At 40.2% G+C, this 23,734-nt stretch overlaps 1 protein-coding gene across 2 annotated transcripts in view; it reads right to left on the reverse strand.

The window, feature by feature from the left end:
- Positions 1-23,734, reverse strand: part of FLT1 (fms related receptor tyrosine kinase 1) — a 108,010-nt gene that overhangs the window by 78,790 nt on the left and 5,486 nt on the right. For both annotated transcript variants that reach the window (XM_032099505.1, XM_032099503.1), the window contains exons 2-4: positions 13,722-13,818; positions 13,204-13,424; positions 3,941-4,065 (exon numbers count right to left, since the gene is read on the reverse strand). In XM_032099505.1, the coding sequence (XP_031955396.1) occupies positions 3,941-4,065; positions 13,204-13,424; positions 13,722-13,818 (443 nt within the window). The remainder of the gene's footprint in view (positions 1-3,940; positions 4,066-13,203; positions 13,425-13,721; positions 13,819-23,734) is intronic.

Below are 23,734 nucleotides of genomic sequence, written 5' to 3' on the forward strand. Positions count from 1 at the left end.
ACTGACTTTGTATTAGCCTTACTCCAGGAATAGAAGAGTAACCAAAACACCCAGAAGAGTCCTGTTTTGCAACATGTAATTTTGTGAGTTGTCTGGATATCTAGCAGGCTTACTTGCTCTGGAGGCAGATCTTTACCTGTACAGTTTACTCATCTGACACCTCTCAAAACCACTAGAGCTACATATTTTTTTTTTAAATATTTTTGCAGCTCTGAGACTAAGAAGTTACACTCAGTCACCCATGAAAGCATAATGCAACAATAAGTTATTCTATGGAAAACTTTGGAAAACTGAGGTCTCTGACTAGCAAAAGACCCCTGTGACATAGTCGGTCTCTGACCAAATCTCAAGGGGGAAAACCCCAAGATACTGCACCAAGTCCCTTTTAGAGGGTGGAAATACCAGGACTTTGTCTTAGATGAGAACATAGGTGGTGGCTGGGCGCTCACCCTACAGCCCTTCACAGCTCTACCCTCTCTTCCTGCTTGCTTCAGTTTCTTACCCAGCTCTTCTCCATGCTGTTCTCTGCCAACTCCACTAGTTCAGATGACCTGTTTCCCACTCTCAGAGAACCACAGTTGTTTTGCTCTGCCCTGAACCAGCTTTCAGGCCACCAACTAGAAACACGATCTCATCACCATGCTGATCACTGCACGGATGGTACAGGACAGAGGATCCCAGAATCACACAATAATTTAGGTTGGACGGGACCTCCAGAGGTCATCTGGTCCCACCCCTATGCAGAGCACAACCAGTGTAACTCAAAGTCCTGGCCATTTGGTCATCACAGAGAGAAGTAGAAAACCTATGAAGAAACATCATGCTGGAACAGTGAGACTTCCACTGAAGCAGCAGAGGATAAATTCAGCTACAATAATAGCCTGCAGATGGGAATCAATGCGATTCAAAGAATCAGCTTGTTGCGACGGCTGCAGCAAACATGGAATTTACTGTCCACATGCTAATCTGTGCGGACAATATCACTGTGGCTCCCAGTGCATTCTCGGCCTTTTACCTTCTTTGTACTTTGCTTCAAATGAAACTTTTTTTTGGTATAGGCTGTGCCGCCTTCTTTGCTCAATCTGTGCTGAAAGTTTTTGGTACCTGGTGGCACTAACACAGTACTGCCACATACTGCATATGTACATATGGTCAAGAGTTAAAGTCAAGCTGTAGTTCTCCACATCTCCAAAGGCAGATTGTATTGGAAAGAGACAACTAAAAGGTTATTAAAAAATATATATTAGAGTCTTGAATTCTTGTCTTTTCTTTCATGTTTCCCTTTTCACCAACTTGGGAAGGATGAGGTGGCATTATTAAGAATTCAGATTGTCCAGATATGTGATTTGCGGCATTCCTTGGGTTTTTTTCCAGGTTTTATTCCTTATACTGGAGCTTATTTACTTCTATTCCCATGAATGTCATTGTTTTTATGATAGAGAATCCAAAAGGATAGCAAACAGATGGATTAAATTATTGTACTAAAAGGTGATACTTTCTCCATTTGGCAAGATAAGAGCAAATGAAGAGGCAAGAGAAGAGAAGTGTACACCTTACTTGCAAAAAACTGTCTTATTTTAGGGATCCTGAATGAGGCTGCTAGAATCATGTTGATAGGAATGATGGTTTCAGAGACTCTGAATATCTAACTATTAATCATTAGATCAAAGCTATAAATTGATTTCACAATTCTTCATATGATAAGAAAGAGAAAAGCCCATCAGCTGCTGCCTGTAAAGGTTACAGCAGGACCTGAAGGCTGAACTTGAATGAGGAATTAAAAGCTTCATTCCCATTTCCCAGTCCATGTTTTATTAGCTTCTTGATTTTTGAAGACCCCCCTCCTCTGTTGTATTTGATTTCCATGCTATAAAACACAATTTGCACAGATTTTCAGCTTGAAAATGAAAACAACACAGCATCTTAAAAAGTTTGACTAAAGATGCAGTTCGAGTAAAATAATAATTTGTGGTGTTGAAGATGAATAATAAACCTTTCCCACATTCGTCCACTAAAACTAAGAAGCGGCACTGCAAAGGAACAAATGCTGGAGGCAGCTCATGCAACTGTAGGGAATCCTTCCAGAAGAGAGAGATTATTTAAAATATTTCATATTTTTACTTCCTGGCAATATAGAAGGCAGAACCTAATGACACTTGAGCTGGGATTTTCTTTCCAGAGCCAGAGACTGCATTATGGGGACACCAACTTCTTCCTTTATCACTGCTGGAAAACACAAAATAGCTCTTGCTGTTTCTCCAGAAGTAGTATGCCTGCAGCTGTGGAATGCATTTAACACATCTCTTAATGGCTGTGTGAGTAAAACCTTGCTGGAATCTTCATATAAGGGTGTCATAGAAGATAAATAAAGTAAGACATGATGTAATGCATTGTAACTTACATGCTTCAGGAAATTCTAGGATTAATTAGGGAACACATTTATTTTTCCTGGAATGCAAAACATGTAAGCAACCAATCCTTTCTTTCAAGACTTGGCTCCACCTCCTCTTTCTCCTTTTGAGAGTATTACATCTGGTTCTGATGGTGTAAAGCTGTGCCTTACACCACAATCCCAGGCTAAAGGCAAGTTGATATGAGTAAAAGAGAGTAGCTATGTCTCAATCTTCTCCAAATAAGGAGAATTTTTTTTAAATGTTGCTTAATTAGAGAAATTGACAGGAGTTTTCTCAGGTAGAAATCTAATATGCTAAGGTTTCAGATGCAACACTACAGTGCCCAAATAAATTCCCACTTTACAACACCCCTTCTATGGAATGCTAAGTCTCACTTGCTTTTGATTCTATTGCCACACAGTCTTGTGCATCTTCTTGCAGGAGAACCATGTGTGTGTTTGTGTGGGTGTGTACTTACACTCATAGGGCAACATCCTGGGTCAGATCACTTTCTTTTCTTTGCATTTTGTTCTCTTTCATGGGATTTAACAGGTAAAAACCACGGAGAAAAATCAGTATCTATATTAGCAAAGCAGAACTCGATAGAATTGGTAAAATCTGTGGCTGGTGTAAAACTCTGCAGTCAAAGAATAACCAAAGACTTCTATTGCACTAAACAAGTACCTTATGGTGGTATTGTTTGGCAACTGTATGTTATTCTACAAAGAGACAAACCTCTTTTCCTTTTAACAGTGATGAACTTTCATTGCCACTATGTGCATAACTCCCTTTATTTAGAAAATAAAACTTCATTGCCACCTCCACCTAATTTTTAAGCAAAAAAAAAAGGTAACTTTAAAAAAATGCCCCATTCTCTGTCTTGATAACAGGTACTTTACTACATACATATGATTCAGTTAGCTGTCCATGTAACTCTTAAGGAACCTAGACTAATGTTTTTCCCAAAACATGGAAATGTCTATTTTTTTTCTATAACTAGTCCTGCCACATCAAACTCTGCAGTTTCCCTGCAAAGTTTCCCCACAACAAAAAGCCATCCCTTTTCTAAGTGCACTCATATGTAAAAGGAAGTAGCAAAATCACTGGTGGGAGTGAGGTAGGGCAAAGGCTTGCAGAGATCCTTGTACAGCCACAGCAAGTCTCCAGGGACTCACCGGCTGTTCTAGAGGACAGAAGAGGAAAAGGGAGGAAGGGCAGGGGAAGAGGTGGGAGGAAATCTCTTCTCCTAACAAGAAATTCCTTCCTGGGCTTAAGAAACCTTTGCCAGTGAGGATTTAATAAAGAAGTATGAGAAGTTTAAGATCCTTCAGAAAATTCCCGCCTTTTACAGGAGATTTGATGAAGCCCTTCTGTGCGACACAAAATGAAGCCTCCAGGGTTGACATATTTCTGAACACACTGACACCCGGAAACGTTGCGTGAGAAATATTAAATTGTTAAAATATTTCAAAAGCATTACAACAGCTGTAAACAAACTAAAACATCATCCACAGTAACACTTTCAGAGCACGCTTGGATAGAGGTACCTTTTTTAAAGTAACAGCAATGTTTGGTGCTGTGACTCTGCATGGAATGATCATTTCTCTTCCTACAGCCATATTTATTATTTTAGGGATATCACTGTGCATCTCTACAAACGGATTGGTTGTATCTGCAAAAGAAGAAAAATAAAGGTTAGTATGTGAAATCTCGAGACAGTGTATGGGAATTGTAACAGTGGATATAGACTTAAAAAACAGACTAGCCCTGTCCGCAATGAAAGCTAAAAAAGTGCTGAAATCAATCATCCATTTACTTTTGTTTAAACATGTTCATCAAACTATTATTAAATATTTGAAAATATATGTATCATTCAATATCAGTATCAGTACTTTGAAGTCTTCTTTAAATTTCAGGACAGTGGAAGCACATTTTTTCCAGTACAGCAACATCTCTACTGCTGAGATATGTGTTTCTTGCTTCATGGCACTTGTATTTTATTATCACCAGGAAAAGTAACGATATGGGAAGTGAGCTGAAATTCACTTATCAGGAACTCCTACAAAGTACACCATCCTGCTGTCTGCAAGGAAATTGATAGGAAAAATTCACATTGACTGCATCAGGAGAAATAATCTACTGTGATTATCCAGCCATATTTTCATCTCAGAGGATACGGACTAGAGAGAGTTAATTATTCTCCTCCTTGCCACTATCACAATACCTATGTGTCTCTTTTTTATGTGACAAGGTAAATGAAAATGCCAGGAAAACATTAATTCCTCTTGACTCAATAACTAAAGCTTGGCAGAGTAATTTACCGTCCCTTGAACAATCCCTTTAACAAAGGGCATTGTCATAAATAGCTTGCGCTGGGAACAGGGAACATTGCTGCTGCTATTGTTTGGACCACTTAACAAAGAGGGGCTCAAGCCACAGGCTCTGGCTCCAAATCTTCTTTGCAGGTGTTCAGATCTGAAGTTTCAGTTTGACTCACATTGCAGATAGACTACCTCCAAATTCACATAAGGTTTGGTTTTTAACTCCTAAAAAAAGTGGAACATTCAGATCTTAATTCTGTGCTTATCTACAGCTCTGTTTTTTCAGGCAAATCCCATTATTTTCACTCAGTCAAAAACCTTAGAAATAACAATGGAAATCTTTCTTGGATAAGAAATTAGTAAAGCTAGCAAGAACTGATCCCTTATAAAACCTCAAACTGCAACTCTTGATTCAAGTGTTCTGGCCCCAAACTTCTGCATGTTGACCTATGTTCACTTAAATAGTTCTTCAAGTAAGTTACTTTTGCCTGGCTTTCAAAAGCATAGGATCCTCTTTTTTTTTCAAAAGCATTAGGATCCTCTTTTCTTACTATGTGTAATAATATTTTTGTTTGAGACATCAAACAGGAAGAAAAACAGATTCTGCTCTAATTTATACTGGTAAAAATCCTAAGGCAGAGGATCTCAAATGTGCTCCAGGATACAGAAAAAAGTTTTCTTAAAGTCATTTAATGAAACTGTTATACAAACTTTCTGAAATGAAAGTCACAAAGTATTATTTAATAATAGGTATTAATGTCCACTGAGATAGCGAAAGGAACTTATGAGTAATAGAGGATGCATATGTAATAAAAAATGCCCTGAGGACTTGTTAGGCCGACGTTTCCTCTGCAGTACGATTCAAGGAAAGACCAAGAATGAACCTGTTTGTAGCACAGGGAAAAGAACCTTTTTTGTTTCAGGGGCTGCAGCCACAGAAGAGGTCACCTGCCCCTTAACATCACCAGACAAACTGATTTACTACTCCCCAAAGACTCATTTGTCTTTGTCACAAAATTAAGAGCTCCTGCCCGAAACCAGCAAGCTTTGCAAAGTGGTTTCCTGTACCATAATCTCCAGATCATTGTAAGTGTGAGGAAGAGCTGTTCTGGGGACTGCGGTGCTGTCTGCAGACAGAGTATCACCACTGACTGATGCCAATATCGAAGCAGTGGGGGTTGTGCAGCTCAGACCTTGCAGGATTCCTGCCCGCCCAAAGGCAAGGACAGGAAACCAGCATAAAACACCATGTTTGGCTTTTCTTTCTTCTTCTTCTTCAGTGGAAATACATGTCCATGCCTGGAGAAGTCAACAAAGTGCTGTATAAAATTGGACTAAGCGCTCTGGTTGCCCTTGGTAGGCTGCAAAGCTCAGTCACAGCCTCTCCTGGTACACTCCCTGCCGTGTGCGCCAAGGCGTCGCCGTGCCCCCGCTATTCGCGTGCAGAGCTCCCATTGACATCACCAGGGACTTCCGCCATGGGCCAGAGGGCAATCGATGGCCCCGAGTGCTCCAAATGTCTTCCTGCTTTTGATTAAAAGAAATACACATCATGTTTTCCTAGCACAGTTTTTTTTCATAATGAGCACGGAGGCTTTTCTTGATTCCCTTTGAATTTTATTCTCCTTCCACCTTAAAGGCCATAATGGAATACTCTTAGTGCCTGCAGATGAGAATCTGGTGCGGGCTTTATGAGCCTGGATCAGGAAAAGCTGAACACGCGGCAGCGCCAGGGCAGGTTATACCACATCTGCAGGGTTTGCCAACAACATGAATTCTTCTGTCCCCCAAGCAATAGCTCTCCTTGCCTTTTTTTTCCTCTTTCCTTCCCATCACAACCCCAGCTATTGCCACTAGCTCCCACTACATTTCTTCTCAATTTCCTCCTGAGGGGAGGTAAATGCCATCCTTCCCCATGTAGCTGGTTGGAAGCACATCTGGCATGACTTAATCTTCCATCAGCAGTCTTTTGGGCCAGCTCCACTAATTCTATGTTCAGAAAGCTCTAGACATAAAAGGAACATCGCAGACTGACCTATCTTGAAGACCACATCCAGGTTACATTCAGCTTCACTGGGATTTGGAATGGAAGATCTAAGGGGGTTGACCTTATTTTTATGAATCATTGATTTGGTCTGTTGGTTTGTTTTGGTTGTTTTTATTCACAGCTGCCTGTGAGGGTAGCAAAATGAAAGCTGGACAGCCAGAATATTTACATATGTTAAAGGTTACTTTAAAAGTCAGCTTAGTGTATTTTTAAATTGTGCCTAGAATGAATGACTGTGTGCTGGGTTGGCTGTGTTCCTTACAATATCTCTCAGTTACAATCAACATGAACCCACAAAGAGCACTCATGAAATCACAAAATCCATGAAGGTCATTTGCTATATTGTTAAAGAGCATAAATAGCAGCTTTTTACTAAGCTAGTTGGCAGCCAGATAAAAACTTGATAAGAGACTTAGCACAAGCAATATTATGTCTGGTATCAGTAACCTGTCTAGGCTATTTATGGGGTTTGCACAAACAACTAAATCAGCCAACACTGAAATGCCAAATTCCGAAAAGATGGAGAGGGTTTTTCTTTCCACAAGCTTCAGCTACTGTTCTTGGGTTTGTTTTGTTTTTAATAATCTGAGCTATGTAAGTCAGAGGACTTATACATACATTTGCAAGAAGAGAAGTCACTACAGGAAAATCTAAGCTCCTTGAAATCTCTAAAAGCTTATCCTCTGAAGTTCTTCCAAAATGCCTACTTACACTTGGCTCATCATTAAGATTTTTTTCAGGCTAAAAGAGGTGAAATATTATCATCACATCCACATAACAACCTTTTCCCTCATGCATGTGAGAAGAACCACAATATTTAGGAACGAACAGACATGCAGACTTCATTGAAGTTCATGGACCAGTTGCCACATTCTCTTTCCATCGTAGGGATTAAACCTATGATCCCAGAAATATTTATCCCAGATAAATTATTGGGGCTGTTCAGAAGTAATTCCAAAAGAATCTTTTGCACCAAGAGTCATTCCAGCCTCATTTGCACATCTACAATATAGACATTTCTCACTGAGCTAGGAGCCAAACCATTAGTGTTGTCCTGGTGAGACAGGGGAATTTTGCAATGGGACTCATCTGACCTGTTTTAGACATCTGCTTTAAAATGAGATGAATCATGCCCTAGGAAATGTATCTGTTGAACCAGCTCAAATGCATTATTTCCTTAAAGAAAAACTATCCCCTTTTGTCTGTGTTATTCTGGAAGAAAGGTTGTTCCACTCTTGCCTCTTCTTACCTGCAAAATAACACTCTTCCAAAACAAAGCGTGTCTAAACCTTGAAAGAAAACTTGAGACACAAGTATTCCCCTCCTTATTTGTTTTGCTTTTTTTTACCTGGACTTATATGATTATTAATTTATATCTAGAGCACATTCAGACAGAAAGAATTCCTACTACAATTGTACAAGAATTTTTAGGCAAGATTGGTTTGTTTTCCTTTGAGACTAGTTATACTATGCTATCATCAACATAGGACCATGGCACAAATGAAACACAGTTAGAAATCTTCAGGAAAAATAGTCATATTAGCCAGGAAATCCACGCTAGAGCTATTACTATGTTCAGCAAACAATCCCTAGAAAGGCTAATGGATACTAGGAACGCTCCTTCAAACGTATCCCTCCATTGTGATGTCTCACCCTGGAAAGGTATTTGTTTCAGTAGGAGCTATGAGCCTTGGTGAGGGAGAAGGACCACGGGGGGTGAGTGCAGAGCGTTTGATGCTGCCAAAGTGTCCACACATGCTCCACTCCACACAGTATCCTGTGATACGAAGTCCATGTACACTCAATGACAAAAGCACGGCAATTTCAGGCGATTGACGTCAGCAAGTCCTAGAGGTCTCTGTTTTGTAACAGGAACCTCATTAGAAACTAAAAATGTGTCCACATACTTGATACAGCTGCAACATAGTTTAATCCCAACGAGCTTCCTCTTCATAACAGAAGCGCTATCATAGTATTGACTCCGACGGTGTAAGCCAAAACTGTACTGCTCATATGTTAAACTGTGCCAAAAGCAAAGACAGAAAAAAGGCACCAGGGAGGAAGAGTTTCCCAGGCCTTAGCAGATTCTTTTATCAGTGCATTATTTGTGAATAAGAAGAAAAAGGAAAAAGAAGAAAAATCTCCCTTTCTGTTAGCTCTCAGGGTGTTGTGTCTTACTGCTTTTTTTACCTGCTGAATTATTTTGACTTTGATACTTCTGATCTAAAGAGACCCTTTTGGAGAACTCTTTGGGTACCCTCCATGTACTGCAACAATAATATCTCTAGGATTACAGGAGTCAATCCATTCAAGCTAAATCTCAAATGCATGTCAGTTCTGGGGCTGGATCCAGCTATCTGTCAGCAGGAGGACCTTCCAGGGACATGCCCGGGAAGTTCTAATACACTCAGAACCTGCAGCATACAACTTTAGAGTTTGAAAATGAGCTCAGAATCCCGGATGTTTTGGGATTTCAAAGGCTTACATTTTGAACAATTGCCTAATGATAAAGCCCTTCATTTTGGACTGCTGAGTCCAAGACACATATCAAGCCAAACACATACAACTAGTAGGCATGTCTGACATTCTAGGCTTTGGTGAGCACAACTACTCATTTATCTCACCTGACTTAAATCATCTCAAAGCAAGGAATTTATTCTAAGCTTGTTTCCCAGATTTCTTGAAAAGTCAGTGATGAAAAGCACATACCAGAAGCTCCTTTTGTTCTCTGTTAATTATGAGAAGAGAACAGACGACTGACTCAGCCTAGAGATATGATTTTAAAGCACATCTCATTCTGCGAGGAAAAGTAGGTGACCAGAAGACAGCAGGATCATGAGAAAAGACAAGGAGAGGGAGAACACTGACTAAGAAATGGGCTACTGCCCTATAGCCAAATACAATTTTACTTCAAGAAGAATTCTGTTCTCTGTTACAGCAGAATTAAGATTTTACTCTTGTATATTACTAGCCAAAATCTGTCTTCATCACAGAAAATAGTAACCCTTCGTGCAAAAATCTAACTTTGATATATCAATGTAATTGAACTTGCTTTTCCTCTGTCATACCAGGGGGGCAATTGTTCAAAGGCAAGAAATTATGAGAGTAGAGAATTAAGAGTACTATACATCTTTGAAGAGAGTGAATGAGATCCAGCAATTGAAAAATGCTTTGGAGATATTGGGACAAAGCAGACAGAAAGAAAAGCCCTTAGTACTGTCCCAAGGGAAATTTACATACGATTCAGAATGGCCTGCTGATAATTTGGTGTTTCTTAAATGTCTTTATTCCACCATTATCTCTTTTCAAGCAGAAAATTCCCCATGCCTCACTGCAATGTATGCAGTGAGCGTTCATTGCAAATCTTTTCCTTTTTTACTATTAGGCTGCAGTTCCCTTACAAAACAAAGCTCTGAGCAGTTTTGGGTCCGAGACAGTGAAGAAATTGGCAAAGAGGTTTTGCTGCATTTCAGATTTTTCCCATGGCTTGTGCGGGAAGTCAGGCCATCAGTTTTCTTGTGGCAAAGTTGAAGACTCTTAAGAGAATTAATTTCCCTCTCTTAATGTCTCAATTCCTGAGCTGTGTGGGGTCAAGAGTTGCCGAGACACTGTGGACTCGCTCCCCGCTGCAACTCAGTAGTGACCTCTCCAGCTGAAAGAAGGGTGGTGACAGGATTAGCTCCTCCAAGGCAAGTCACCAGCCTGCCTCTCCTTCATCCCCAGAAGCAGGACTTCAGAAATGCTTCAAGTCATCCTGGGGCCTGTGGGACTTGCAATGTCCTCATTGTCCTGTGTCTTGTTTTTCTCTATATCAGCTCATTTTCTGCTGTAGCATACACTCATTACTGAACCAAAGGACTTACTGGCTTTATTGTGGTCTGGTCTTTGGGCTTTTTTTTAAAATCCAGTTCATATTCAGTACCACTCCAATTACGGAAATGAATAACATTTTTAAAACAATAAGTGATGACTTCCTGTACAAACAATATCAACTTTCCTGATTCAGATTCTGTGTTTGTAAATAGCAACTATTTGTTCTCATCGGCCACATGCTAAGACATGGGAAACAGGCACCTTGGTGATCCACATGGAGCTAATATGGGAAATGGACTGACACAGCGTCCTGCCACAGGAAACAATACAAAACTAGGAGGGACCCAAATTTCACAAATGTTTATTTCCTAAACACCCACAAATTAATGCAAAGTAAAACTAAACTCAGGAAAGATAGTCTTCACAGCGGATTTTGTTACCCCCATCTCAACCCCACTTGAGCTAGATAATTGAATTTCATGCATGTTCAGAGAAACAGGGACTCATATTAAGAGACAGATAGAGAAGAGATAGATATAATGAGATAGCATAGAGAAAGAAAATACTTTTTCTGACACTACACTTATCAGAAAGGGTGAGTTTTGATACTCAATATCTTGTTTCTTTCCAACTTACTCAACAATTCTTCCTGGAACTGGAAAGTTTTGGAAGACTAATATACCTTCCTCCACCTTAGGGCAAAGTGACACTTTCAACAGCCATTTACATGAGCAGTAACCTTGCAGCCTCCCTCATTATCCATAGTTTTCTCTAACTTTCAAGTATATTTCCTGGGACAGAATTAACACTTAAATATTAAGAAATTGGTTTTCAATTAAAATGATTGTCAAATTCAGAAAATTAACATGCCAGAGAGGTCTAAGGTTGCTACAGGTTTGTTCCTGAAACATTATACTATGTTTTTGGCAATTAAGGTTAGAGGAGTTAAAAAATCTAGCCATCTCTTCAACAGTGACACCAAGATTTATGACTGAATGTCCTTGAAAAACCAACGAAACCAAGACACTTAGGCAGCCTTCTTTAACTGATTAGAGGGGACAGGAGGACAGGTGGTGGCGGGGGCTGTCCTAAAACTATTTCTGCAATGATTCTTCCATCACCATGTGAATTCTGTAGATAACCTTGGTTCACAATCATCTAATTGAAGGTGCCTTTCAGATGCAGGCAAGCCACATACGACTTGGGAAGCAGTGAAGAGTTAGAAAGACCAGTTGTGCCTCTCATTTGTAAAAATGTAGGATACAGAAAAATTAACTCTTCAAACGGGTAAGAGACCAAGAGAATGCAAAGGCATCTCTTGTATCGTAAATTCAGTTTATCAGAGAGGTTCTTCTCATGTGGTGAAGGGAGACGATTGTGGATAGGTCTCAGACAGGGATGACATCCAAGGTGGGAGGTTCAAGAAGGTCCCATGATGGGAAATTATAAAGGGAATCCAAGGAAATTGCGTGTTTTCCTAGGTTGCAGGCTGTTGGTCACTAAATTAATATCCTATTTTGGCTACTCTTCCATGGATGCATCTGTTGTTGGATTTACAGAGAATTAAATGAAAAGAGCTGGGCAACAAAAACACTGCAGCATACTTCTGATGAAGGAAAGCAGGATGAACAGCATGAAATAGCCAATAGTGCTCAATAAAGCAACACACAATAATGGGGGGAGCTATCTTATTTTCTATCAGTGTAGTGAGAGGTCCATTTCATTCTGCTTTTTCACAGTGCCAGTCTCACTCTTCATGTCACAAAATGAAGACAAAGGCTAATTCACTCTGATGTGAACTCATTAGATGCAGCAGACCCAGAATTTGGAAAACTTCAGTTGCACGTTCTCTGTAACATGGGCTTTCAAAATCTGTGAATCCTGAAATACTACAGTAATCTATTAATTTTACTCTGTAAAAATAAGGAAAAACTAAAGTATTAATTAAATCCCTAAAGTGTCTATAATTTGTTCTTTTATTGCTGTGTCTATTGAATTCAACTCTCCTCAGAAGTGTCTGATTAATACCCTGGAAGGAAACAGGATCAGAAAGCAATTTCTTTTATAGTCTAACTGACCTAATTCCAGCACTTCCCATACATTACAAAATACTTGTTTGCTGAACACAGCTCTGTGTTTAATTTGATTCCATTTATTCTAGATTTTTTCAATCTGTGTGACATGGACTACAGAGAACATTTTTGAATACGGTTTCACATGCAAATAGTAATTTCCTGCTGCATGAGGCAAGTCAGTGATCTGGATAGACAGCTTTAGCATCCTTCAGCAGCCTAGAAATCGCATCTCATCCAGTCATGTAGGATATGGTTTGTGATACCCATTTCACATATTTTCTTGTAGTCCACTTCCATCTGGACTCCTGTTTACTCTAGACAAGTGACTGGATTGGGTCTTTTTCTTACTTCTTTTTTTTTTCCTAACAGATAAAAGACTACCATTTGCATTTGCAAGTACTGGGAAAGAAAATTTTATACATTAATTGGTAAATTAACATTTTTCAAGGCTGAAAATGTCATTCAAAACTCAGCCACAGCTGAACTGCCTTACTTATCCACCTTGTTGTATTGAAGAGCAAGTACCAAGAAGTGTTAGAAAAACTTCATCTTACCATTAATAAATACATAGACTGTAGATTCCTTCTTCTTTTTCGCTGGACTTGTTGGGTATTTGCAGCTGTAGTTTCCAGTGTCACTTGCTTGAGTTCTGCTCAAGGTCAGACTGCTGCAGGACTGTTTCCCATTCCTTCCACAGGCATATTTAATTACTTTCAGCCTTTTGCTATCCTTGCTGAGAGTTTCAGGCAAAGACCATGAATGAACCATTTCCCCCCTGCAAATACAGATAAGGAAGCAGAAACAATTATGTTGGGCTGCAATTATATAGCTTCAGTTCCCAAGCTTTCTTTTTTATTATATCAGGCTATTTATGGGGTTCTCTTTTATCTTGTTTTCCAAAAACAACAACAGAAACAACAAAGAACTATTAAACAATTGCCATTGAAGTTCACTCCCCACCTTTCCCCACAGCATAAGGTTTAATTTTTTTCTAATTTCAGTTACAAAAAAAAGAAAGTGTCAGGTGTATGGCCTCCCTGCCAAATTATCAGAATCCAACTCAGCTGGTTACCTGCAGGTGAGATTTAAAGTCTGGCCGGCTTGAACAACGTGCTGTATGCCATTTATACTCAGCTCAGGAACTTTTAGTTTTGATCCTGAACTAGATCCTAGAAAAACAAAGAAAAAACCAAACATTAACAAAGACAAATAATTCTACTTCCAGCCCACTCACATTTGTGCTGTTATACTGGAAAGGAAAAGAAAACTGTGTGCTGCTCTCACCACACATACTCTCTTCCTTTGAGCAAAGTCCTGTTGCCCTGACTCAGGACTCAAATAACCTTCCAGCAGCACTACTCCAGAAAGAAAATAGAAATGAAAGCTATCTATCAATGACTTTGCTCTCAAGTTTTTCACTGAACCTAACATGAAGAAACTTCAGGACCTCATGACTACACATCTAACCAAGGAAGTGTGCCCCTGGGCACCACTGGCTGCATTTCCTCAGGAAATACGGCCATGGCAGCCCCTTCAATAGGAAGGGTAAAAGTCAGCCACTCCCATGGTAAGAGCCACAGACTGACTTCTAAGATACTGAAATCCCACTCAGCTCGCTGCAAAGCTGGAACTCATGTGGAAGGACAGGGCATTAAGGATCTTCCCTTCCTGACTGAAGGTCACAGCACTGTTACCTATGGTCCTTCACCAGAGGCGGGCTTCCTGTCAGTGAAGCAGTGTCAAAAGGTAGAGGTTTACAGTAAATTTTGAGAACAAGATCAAGACACCTTCCAGACCAGATTTGCTGCCTATTTGAGAAAGCAAGCATGTTGTCATGGCTACACCATTCTGGCATGGGTGAAACCCTTGGTGTCAGTATAACACAAGGTGGCTTAGGACACTTGAAAACATCCAGGTGGGCTTCACAAAGGCCATGTGGAGCCATTTTTAGGAAGACCATGAAAAAGCCCCATGGTCAGAAAACCAGAAGAACATGAGATCTTCCCTCTCATCAAGTCAGGAGGTGCTGACTGCAAAGACATTGTGTTTTATCTTTACCCCATAATAGGCTATGGCCACAAAAGCTTCCATGGCAAGCTGACAGAAGAGCATGCCTTAGAGAAGAAACAGTGCTTGATGCATCCCATTGCCCTTGCACTGACAGTAAAATGCTCCGGAAGCTGGGAACATAACATGAAAATATTTCAAAACAGTTAAAAGTTGAAAACCAGTTTTAGTCTAATTGGGACTCAAGTGTAATTTGTAAAGATTTCAGCGTTGAGAGAGAGCAAAAGAAACTACCTCAAACCACTTCACTCCAAGAGAAAGTATTACTTTGCCAACATATGGGAGAAGCAGCATCTCATGGCCAAGGGTAATGCACATCTTTCTGCTAGAACTCAGTCAAGTACAGTTTGAGCTCAGCTATTTTAGGTTCTTCCAAGAGGTTCCTGCCACAGCCAAGTATGAACAGCTGTATGCAACAAACATAGCAGAAATACATGAACCTTACTTTGTGGCTACGTATCACCCATCAGAAACATCTCCCTCTTTTGTTGACTAGAGAAGGAACTTTTGGACACCAGTTCCAGCTGAGATTGGTGACAAAAATTTGGATGTATAAACACTTCAAAGTCAATGGGTGCTCCAAATTCAGGAGCTTTCTTTTTAGCCCTGTATATCTTATTGAAGCTGTGGCTCCAGTAGTTTTCCCATATATTCTATCATCTGTGCCTACTCAAAGCAAGATTTAAAGGGTACACTTGAACATAAATGTAAACTGAATTATGGCTCACTTGCACAAGCTGCAAGCAAGGGCATAACAAATTTTCAGAATAAAGATGCCTTCTGGACTGCACCACAAATAACAGCATAGATTTGAATGGTGAGACAGTACTTACTCACAGACTTCCCCTGAGATCTGTCTAGACAATCAGATTTCTAACTAGAAAATAATATATTCTGCCAGCTATTAAGAGGGGAGAAAACTGATGCAGCAAATCATTGAAGAAGCAACTTGTTGTGTGATATATATTGCAAACATACATCTTTCTCACCTGCCCTTTAGGAATCTCAACACTGAAGTGCTGGTCCCCCCAAAGTGCACACTGTGCTTTTATGGGATACTATCCCATAGATACTTACAGTCTGTGAGTCTTCTCATTCACTGTTCTGAAACAATGCCTCTGAGGCTAATCACTGAGAAATTGAGATAAGATGTTACAACAGCCTAGGCAGCTTCTTGGAGAGCAACCCAGGCACTCTAGTTGAGAGGGTTTGTCAACATCCTCCAGCTAAACAATTTGATGGTTTTGTGAAACTCCCACATTCCCTCATTTCATTTGCATTCCTCTTGTCATCCCAGAATTGAAGGGTCAGATGCTCTCCCAAGAAGGCAGCATTTGTATTCAGCTTTACGAATTTGGTTTTTACTTCAGGGGGACACTTGACCTCAAGCTTCCCTGAACTGCTCCTTATTTGAGGCTCTGGAAAAGGTGAAAGCATGCAACAGTGTTTACAAGCAGTTCAATATATATGAAAAAAACATCAATGATGGTCTGCCAGAGGAAACCATCGGGATCAAAGCCCAGCTGCTAGAGCTGCAACACTCAACCTAGTTGCTAGAGAGCAATGTGTAGGTTGCTTCCTGTGTAAAACTGGTGGGAAAGTGGAAAAATACATGTGAGTGACAGGTGTTGACAGCAAGACAGGAGAGCAAGTCTGCGGTGCCTGGCCATGCCTGCAGTGCTGAGCGCTTGGCTTTGCTCGGCACTGGCACCAGCACCATGCCCAGGAGCAAAGCCAGTCATGTAGCACCGTGCTCACATCTGACCCATGCTAAGACCAGTCCTGGGAATGTGGGCTGCTGTTGTTCTCAAAGTCTGCCAAAGGTGATAAGCAAGAAACCATCATAAATGTTACAAGGTTTTTCTCTTCGTAACTTTACAGTGATATAAACAGACATGAAAATCTTAAGATCTATCCTAAATGAAGCATAAAAAACAAAGCAGCCTGGAAGCCTGTAGGTCAGATCTGCCTCAGAGTTACTAAAATCAAAGAAAAAATGTAACAAAACCACCTACCTTTTCACCCCATCTCGTAGGCAGAAAAAGAAACCCAAACATACTGGATACATACTTGAGCTTTTGCCCTTTTACACATTTTACATATATCTAAAAGACAGCACAGTGTGTGGGATCTTAAGGAGTGCTTAGTGTTTGTCTAACTCTGCTCCCATTGACACAAGCCAGCATTTCATCATTGATTTCAAGTACATTTTAGACACTTAACTCCAGTAGTTAATCATATTAACATTGAAGACTTAGTGTATTTGGCAAGAGATACAAGCCTTGTTATGTATTCATTTATTTAGTTTTTCAGTGACAAAAAACTGAAGTCTTATTTCAAGCCAATATTGTTGCTTTTACAAGTACGGGAGACAATGCTTTTACCAGCAAGATGCTACGTCTTGAAGAAAAATAGCTTTATTTGACATCCTATCTATTCATGGGTCATTAGGTTCCTTACGTTTTTAAATGCTTCAAAACTGATGCAAAGCACAAATGCAATAGAGTTTGACGTGTTTGCCAGGAAAGAAAAAGGAAGAAGAATAGCAGGGAAATTCCTACTGTCAATATTTAGAAGCAGATTATGCCTTCTATGTACCTTCTGTGGGCATTTTACTTGACACTGTCTTTTCTGAAGGGTCATGGCTCAACAGGACACATTCACTTATCATTGTGCCTGTCACTAAGCGACCATCAGCAGCCTACCCTCACAATGACCTACATTGAGGGGTGCAACTTCTTTTCATGTGACAACAAGAGAACTAATTAATCCTGATAACTGAGGAATCTCCTCCCATGGGGAAAGGGATGATTTTTTTTGATGTATTTTATTTGTTATGGAAGGCTTATTAGATATATGTGAAAGTCAGTCAATGGGGTTGCTTAATTAATGAGCAAACATTAATTTAGATTGCAAAAGTTAGCCATTCTAAGTAAAGAAAAGGAAAGAAAAATATTTTTTATGAAAACAGAGAGCAATCTGTAATTTGCAAGGGGAAGAAAAAGAGCTTTCTTCAATTATCTTCTGCCTTTCAAAAAAAGCTGATTGTCTTCCAAATTAAGTAAATAAAAATTTGAATTATTTGTTAACCGAAAAAACCCACTGATCACAAGTCATGAAAAAAAAGATAAAATAGATGAACATGCATATATTTTTCCAATACAATGTGTGTCCAGTTCTACAGACAAATGAGTAACCATGGACCCATGATGAACCTTCCACTGATCTCTGCTAAATCTTGTTTTCTCTTTAAAATGGTAGATTTGCTGAATTCAAAATTGGGACCATGATCTGGGTTATTATTCCCATTCAGATTTTCCCAGTTTCTACTTTTAAATTTCTTTTCATACACTGAGAATTTCTGCTACCTTTGACTAAAGAAAGCAAATCTAAAAGCTAGCTTTAAAACCTAGTTAAAAACATTTACAATATTAGAAGTTACTATAAATTTCCTTGAAGTTGACAGGCTTGATGACTTTCTAACATCTTTTCCATAATTTGGGACTGTAACTTTCTTCCAGCCACTCCAGCTATCCTCAACATGTTGACTAATCTTTTTTTCACCTGCACAGTGAGAGATTAAGGAGAATGATCAGTTTATCTTTGCAACTTCAGCGTGTACAAAGAATCTGACCTTCTGGGTTTAAAGTGCCATCTGTGGGCAATAAAGTTATCCATCATGAAGTAATTGTTTCAGTCATTGTTGGATTTGCACGTGTTTTACCCCTTGTGAAACATAACGAAGCCTTTGAGGGTTTTACCATCAACTATCATTTACTCCTGATTCAAATATTCAGCAAAAATGCATTTTGTAGATGACACTCCTGCATCGGAAGGAGAGCTCACGTGATTTCTTATTAGGGTCTTCTCCTGTCTGTGCTGCTTAAAACATCTGTCATTCAGTTCAAACGCAGCCCAGGACTTTACTCATGCATATGAGCACTTCCTTATGAGTCATTCCACTGATGGGACTGGGAATACCCACATGTGTGCAACTAATAAGCAATTGCAGAATCCAAAAGAAACGTAAAGGAACATGGCAGTACCCAGTGGGTAGACCTTCAGTGCATCTCCAGCGAAAATGAGCTGACTCTGATCTGCAGCAGCACCTTAACCAGAACATGGCCATCAGCTAACCTCAAATGGCGTATATGGCTTTACTCCATTGTGTAAGGAAACCTGGGATATGAGTAGTTTTCTTTATTTCAGAGCTATTCTTGACAATCTATTGTATTACCATATCTTTTAAAGGTTCTTCAAGCCGTTCTGTAAGTAAATATAACTCTTTTCTTGGTCAAACAGTTGTACCTATCCATAATAATTGCAATTACATCATTACATGAATTCACTCTATTAAAGAAAAAAAAAGATATAGAGAGAGACGAACTAATGGTCAACTCTTAAGAGCCACTTAAAGTTCTGATTTACAACTGACCACATGAAGAAGCCTTGACCAACAGGTCCTTCTAGTTTAATCAACACTGAGATTCTCATCAGCATTAATACTTGCATTTATTAAAACAGGAGAACTTTTAGGGAGAATTGTCTTAAAATTTGTGTGGTGAATGGAAAAGAAAATTTTGTTTTCCTGTTCAGAGTGTGACTGTCTGGCCTGGTCCTGCTGCAGGACTAGAGGGAGAAGGGAGCACCCTGGACAATGAAGCTTTCTACTTCTGTGAGTGCTGGTGGCTGGGAAGAAATGCTACTTGAAGGAGACACTCTTCTAACCCCATGGCATCAATAGCCCCCATCTCATCTGTCACCTGGATTTTTGATGCTCAGGTACAGACAAAGAAGGCAGCACAGCCTGGTTCCTGTTCCCGGGGGTAAAAGCACCCTCTCCATTGCCTGCACTTAGAAACAGTCTCCGGGAAAGACCTACAGTGTCAAACCATGAGCCACCCTGAGACTCCAAGTAGTATCTCCAGGTCTTTCAGATGCCATTTAAGTCTCCATTCATTTCACAGCACTTTTCTGAAGTAAATCCAAGCTTCACACCTGAAGCCTGCAGAAGAGAAACTAGGGCAGCTTAACTGTGAGAGCAAGGAGGCATGCCTTTGTCCCAAGCTGACACTGACAACAGTCCAGATGAGCAAACTCATGATCTGAAGCAGCAAAATGTAACCACTGTTTCTATTGAAGCAGAACTTTGCAGGTCAATTAAGAGCCATGGGGATTTACAAGTGTTAACAGATACAGGTCGCTGGACTCAGAGGTAGTTTTGTACTTGTTTCCTGTCGGTTCCTGTGCAAAGAGGCACCACACAGCTGGCAGACAGAAACACCCTCAGGGTAGAAGCAGCAGCTCAGGCTGTATCACTCCTTAACAGAGCCATCACTTGCACATATCCCTGTGGTGACTGAAACTTTCTTCTCTTTTGCATTCAAGACCAGGAAAACTATTGGATGCCATTTACTTACAAAGTACACACAGATGCACAAAAATGATCAATTCATTGGCTCATCCCTTTCAGGTCCAAAAAGGACATTCCATTTATCCAGTCTGATGTTCTGCAACACATGCCAAGTGATTTCTGGATCAAATGCTTAAGTTTGATCAATCTCAACTATAATTAAGAATTTAAAGTACCACCAGGACGTAAGAGCCAGCCAAAAAAATTGATAGGTTAATGGATGGCAAAGCTGGTCTGCTCTATAATACACATCATAATAGAGTCTGAACAGCATAGGATTTGTAACAGTAGATTAAATGATTTCTGAGCAGACTAAAAGCCTCGGCCATGACTCCATGCTGTGGAATTAAAAATCAGTCTGCAGGGAAAATGGAGGTGCAACTGCCCAAAACAGGCCTTCGTAGGCATAGAAAGGTATTCAAACAAGCGTGTCACTTCCTTTTTAGTTCTAGATCTCAGGGCAAGTTATAATTTGTTTACTCTCTGTATGCATCTGCTGCTCCTAGATTAGTGTACACACCGATATAAGTAAATGTTACAGAGGCAAAGCAAAACACCCGGTTGCTAAAAATAGCACAATAGTTCTAATAACACTTCATTAACACCCCTGAGCAGTACACTATCATGCCAATGTGGCCAATAGCTGCAAATGTAAACAAATATGTATTTCCCCAATAATTGCCAAACATTTTGCCAGTATTTGCCCTAGCTAGGTCAGGCTGGTTTTATAGAAGCTTGTGGTAAAGCCATTCTATTAAAGAGCAGGGAGGGGTTGTTCATTTAAAAATTCAGACGTAGAAATTAAACAAACTGAAATCTCAGCTGGTTATTTGACATAAAATTTCATTCCAGTTACTACCAATTGAAATTATTAACATTTCCCATCATACCGGGGCAACCAAGGCCATGCAGTTCAGTGTTCTCTTTCCCATAAGACCCGCTTGAAGGCACTTGTTTCACCAGCTCATCAGAAGCCCTAAACTCACCAGGTGACTTCCATGCCTGAGCATAGGCACTTCATATAATGCCAATGAAAAGTAAATTTCAATATTAAACAGCCAGAGAACCTGAGAGAAAAATAAATTTGGTTTCATGCTGCATCCATCAAGTTGCAGTATCTCTAGAATATAGGATCTGAAATGAGCATCTAGTCCGAGGCAGGTACTCATTTCATCAGCTATATAAGGAGGACATATTTACAGAGAAGAAGTAAAACCAGCCATAGCCATAAACTTTTTATTTCCCATTGGGCATATGGAATTGGAAATGGTTATCCAAATGCACAGTCTGACACCTCCATTATGAACTCTTGTGGGATCATCACTTTGGTAAACCACATCCAGGAGGCAAAACACACACATATATGTGATGTACGTTGAGAAGAGAAATACCACAGTTGTGTCCGCCTTAGTCTGGTCTTCACTCCAACAGAGTAAATGCCCAGCTTAAAAACAAAACAGGTCAGCTGAGGCTGGTAACAGTAGAGCTAGGCTATAGCAACACTTTCACAGCCACATTCAGCACAAATCCATGTGGCTCTCATGCCCCTCCACTTTGATGTGCCTGTCTTGTCCCCTGCATGGAGGCCCGGCTCAGGCCATTCAGACGAGAAGTGGTTGTGAATCTGCCATCTGCCCAGCCAAAAAGGATGCCGTGTGATCAGCCAGTGGCACTCACCCAGGGGTCTTGTTTCATGCCTCCACACACCATTCAGCCTGTGCTGCTTACACAGCGCAGGGAGTCCCATCCAGGCCACGCCTGTGAGTAATCAGATCTACTGACTGACATGTGTCAGCAAGTACTGTGCCTCTGCTCTAATCCACCCTTACAGATCCTAGCACATAATCATCAGCTCAATATTCTTCAGAAAAGTTTATCTCATTAATTAGTGAGTAGAAAAGTATTGATATGTTATAAAGAGAAAGCAAGTACACTAAAATTGACATGAAAATAATTCAGAATTCCTAAGAATTTAAAGTGTACATTTTCTTGGCGAAACTAAATTTCTTTGCCAGTTAGATACTTAAAATTTGTAACAGATTACTTGGCAGGACAAATAAAGTAATACACTAGGACTGAATGGGAAGACTTTCATAAAGACAGACAAACTGCCTACCTGCCAGTAATCTACCTGCTCAGCCAGCAACACAGGTCTGTCAAACTCATCTGGGGCTTCAGTAATCACTAAATTGTAAGCAAAGAAACAAATTAGCAACTATGTAAAAGAAATACAAAGCAAAATTGATGGAGTTCCACCTTGCTGAAGGCTGCTGTCTATTATTTCCAAAGCTCCATCATTACAGCTGAACTGCCCTGTAGTGCTCCAAGACAAAAAGAAAAGTCAGTAACTGACTTTCCATCCACCCCACTTAAACCCATAAAACAGAGCTGTAAGCACTGAACCCTGGGTTCAAAACAAGAGCAAGTAAATAATGAAGCACAACAAATTAAAATAGAGAGGTGAGAGGAACTGGAACAGCCTGCACAGAGGAGTCCCTTGCAATGGCTTGGGAGGAAAACCCACTTTGCTGTTGAATGACATCTAAAGCACCAACTCTAAGGTACATGCACATGGAGAAATCTTCTGGCAAGCGTGCCTGTAGCTCAATTACATTGGGAAATGATAACCAATAATACTTATAAAATACATTAGGATGAGTGTCAATTGCAGCACTGCATGAGACAAAGAAAGGTGGGGTTTCACCCCAAACACTTTCAGCACAACAGAACAAGAAAATTCTCTGTATTATACAATTTAACATGATTTAATTCTACTATGTAATATCCACCTGCATAAACATAGACAACAACTAAATTTTAGTTTCCTCGACCCTCAATCCCATGGTTTCTTATGAAATAATACTGAATTTTAGATCATACTACAAAAAAAAAATTCCCCTCTTGAGAATTTTATCAGATAACTGCTTCCTGCAAGGCTTCTTGGACCTTCCCTGAAGATCAGATGTTGGACACCAGTAAAGACACGACATGAAGCTAAATAGAGCCCTTGTCTGATCCAGGATGGCAACTCTCACGCTTCTGTTAACATTAGTCTATGGTGATCCTGATGAGAGGTTTTTCCACAGAGGAATGACAATGGGAACAAAAGAGGTGAATTCCTTCACTCTGTGTCAAGGCAGAATCCCACAGGAAGGACGCTTAAGCGAGCTATGTGAAGTTGTGAAATTCCTCTCAAGAAATGCCCTCACACTCATCCCTTGTCACTCCCCACGCACTAAGCAGGGGGTCTGTTCCCAGAGCACAGGCTTCCTGAGAGAACATCTGAGGAGGAGAAACATCTGCTCACAGGTCCCCAGCTCTCCAGGACCACTGTGCCCTGCCCGCTTCACCCGCTCCCAAGCACAGAGTGGGAATAATGTCACAGCATCTTCAACCCACCGAAATCCTAGAAGCAGCTGCCTTCTAGCTCCTTGCCCATCCTTCAGGCGCTCCACCAGCAAAGAGAACCTTGTTTCAAGGCCATAGCACCAAAAGAAGGAATACATCTCAAAAAGAAGTATTGCATATGTGCTTAGTGCCACATATCAGTGAATGCTGGAAAAGCAGCCCCACCACCCAGAAAAGTCATGCCAAGAGAAATCAGT

The sequence above is a fragment of the Corvus moneduloides genome, chromosome 2 (genome assembly GCF_009650955.1).
Source record: "Corvus moneduloides isolate bCorMon1 chromosome 2, bCorMon1.pri, whole genome shotgun sequence".
In the NCBI taxonomy this organism is placed as follows: domain Eukaryota; kingdom Metazoa; phylum Chordata; class Aves; order Passeriformes; family Corvidae; genus Corvus; species Corvus moneduloides.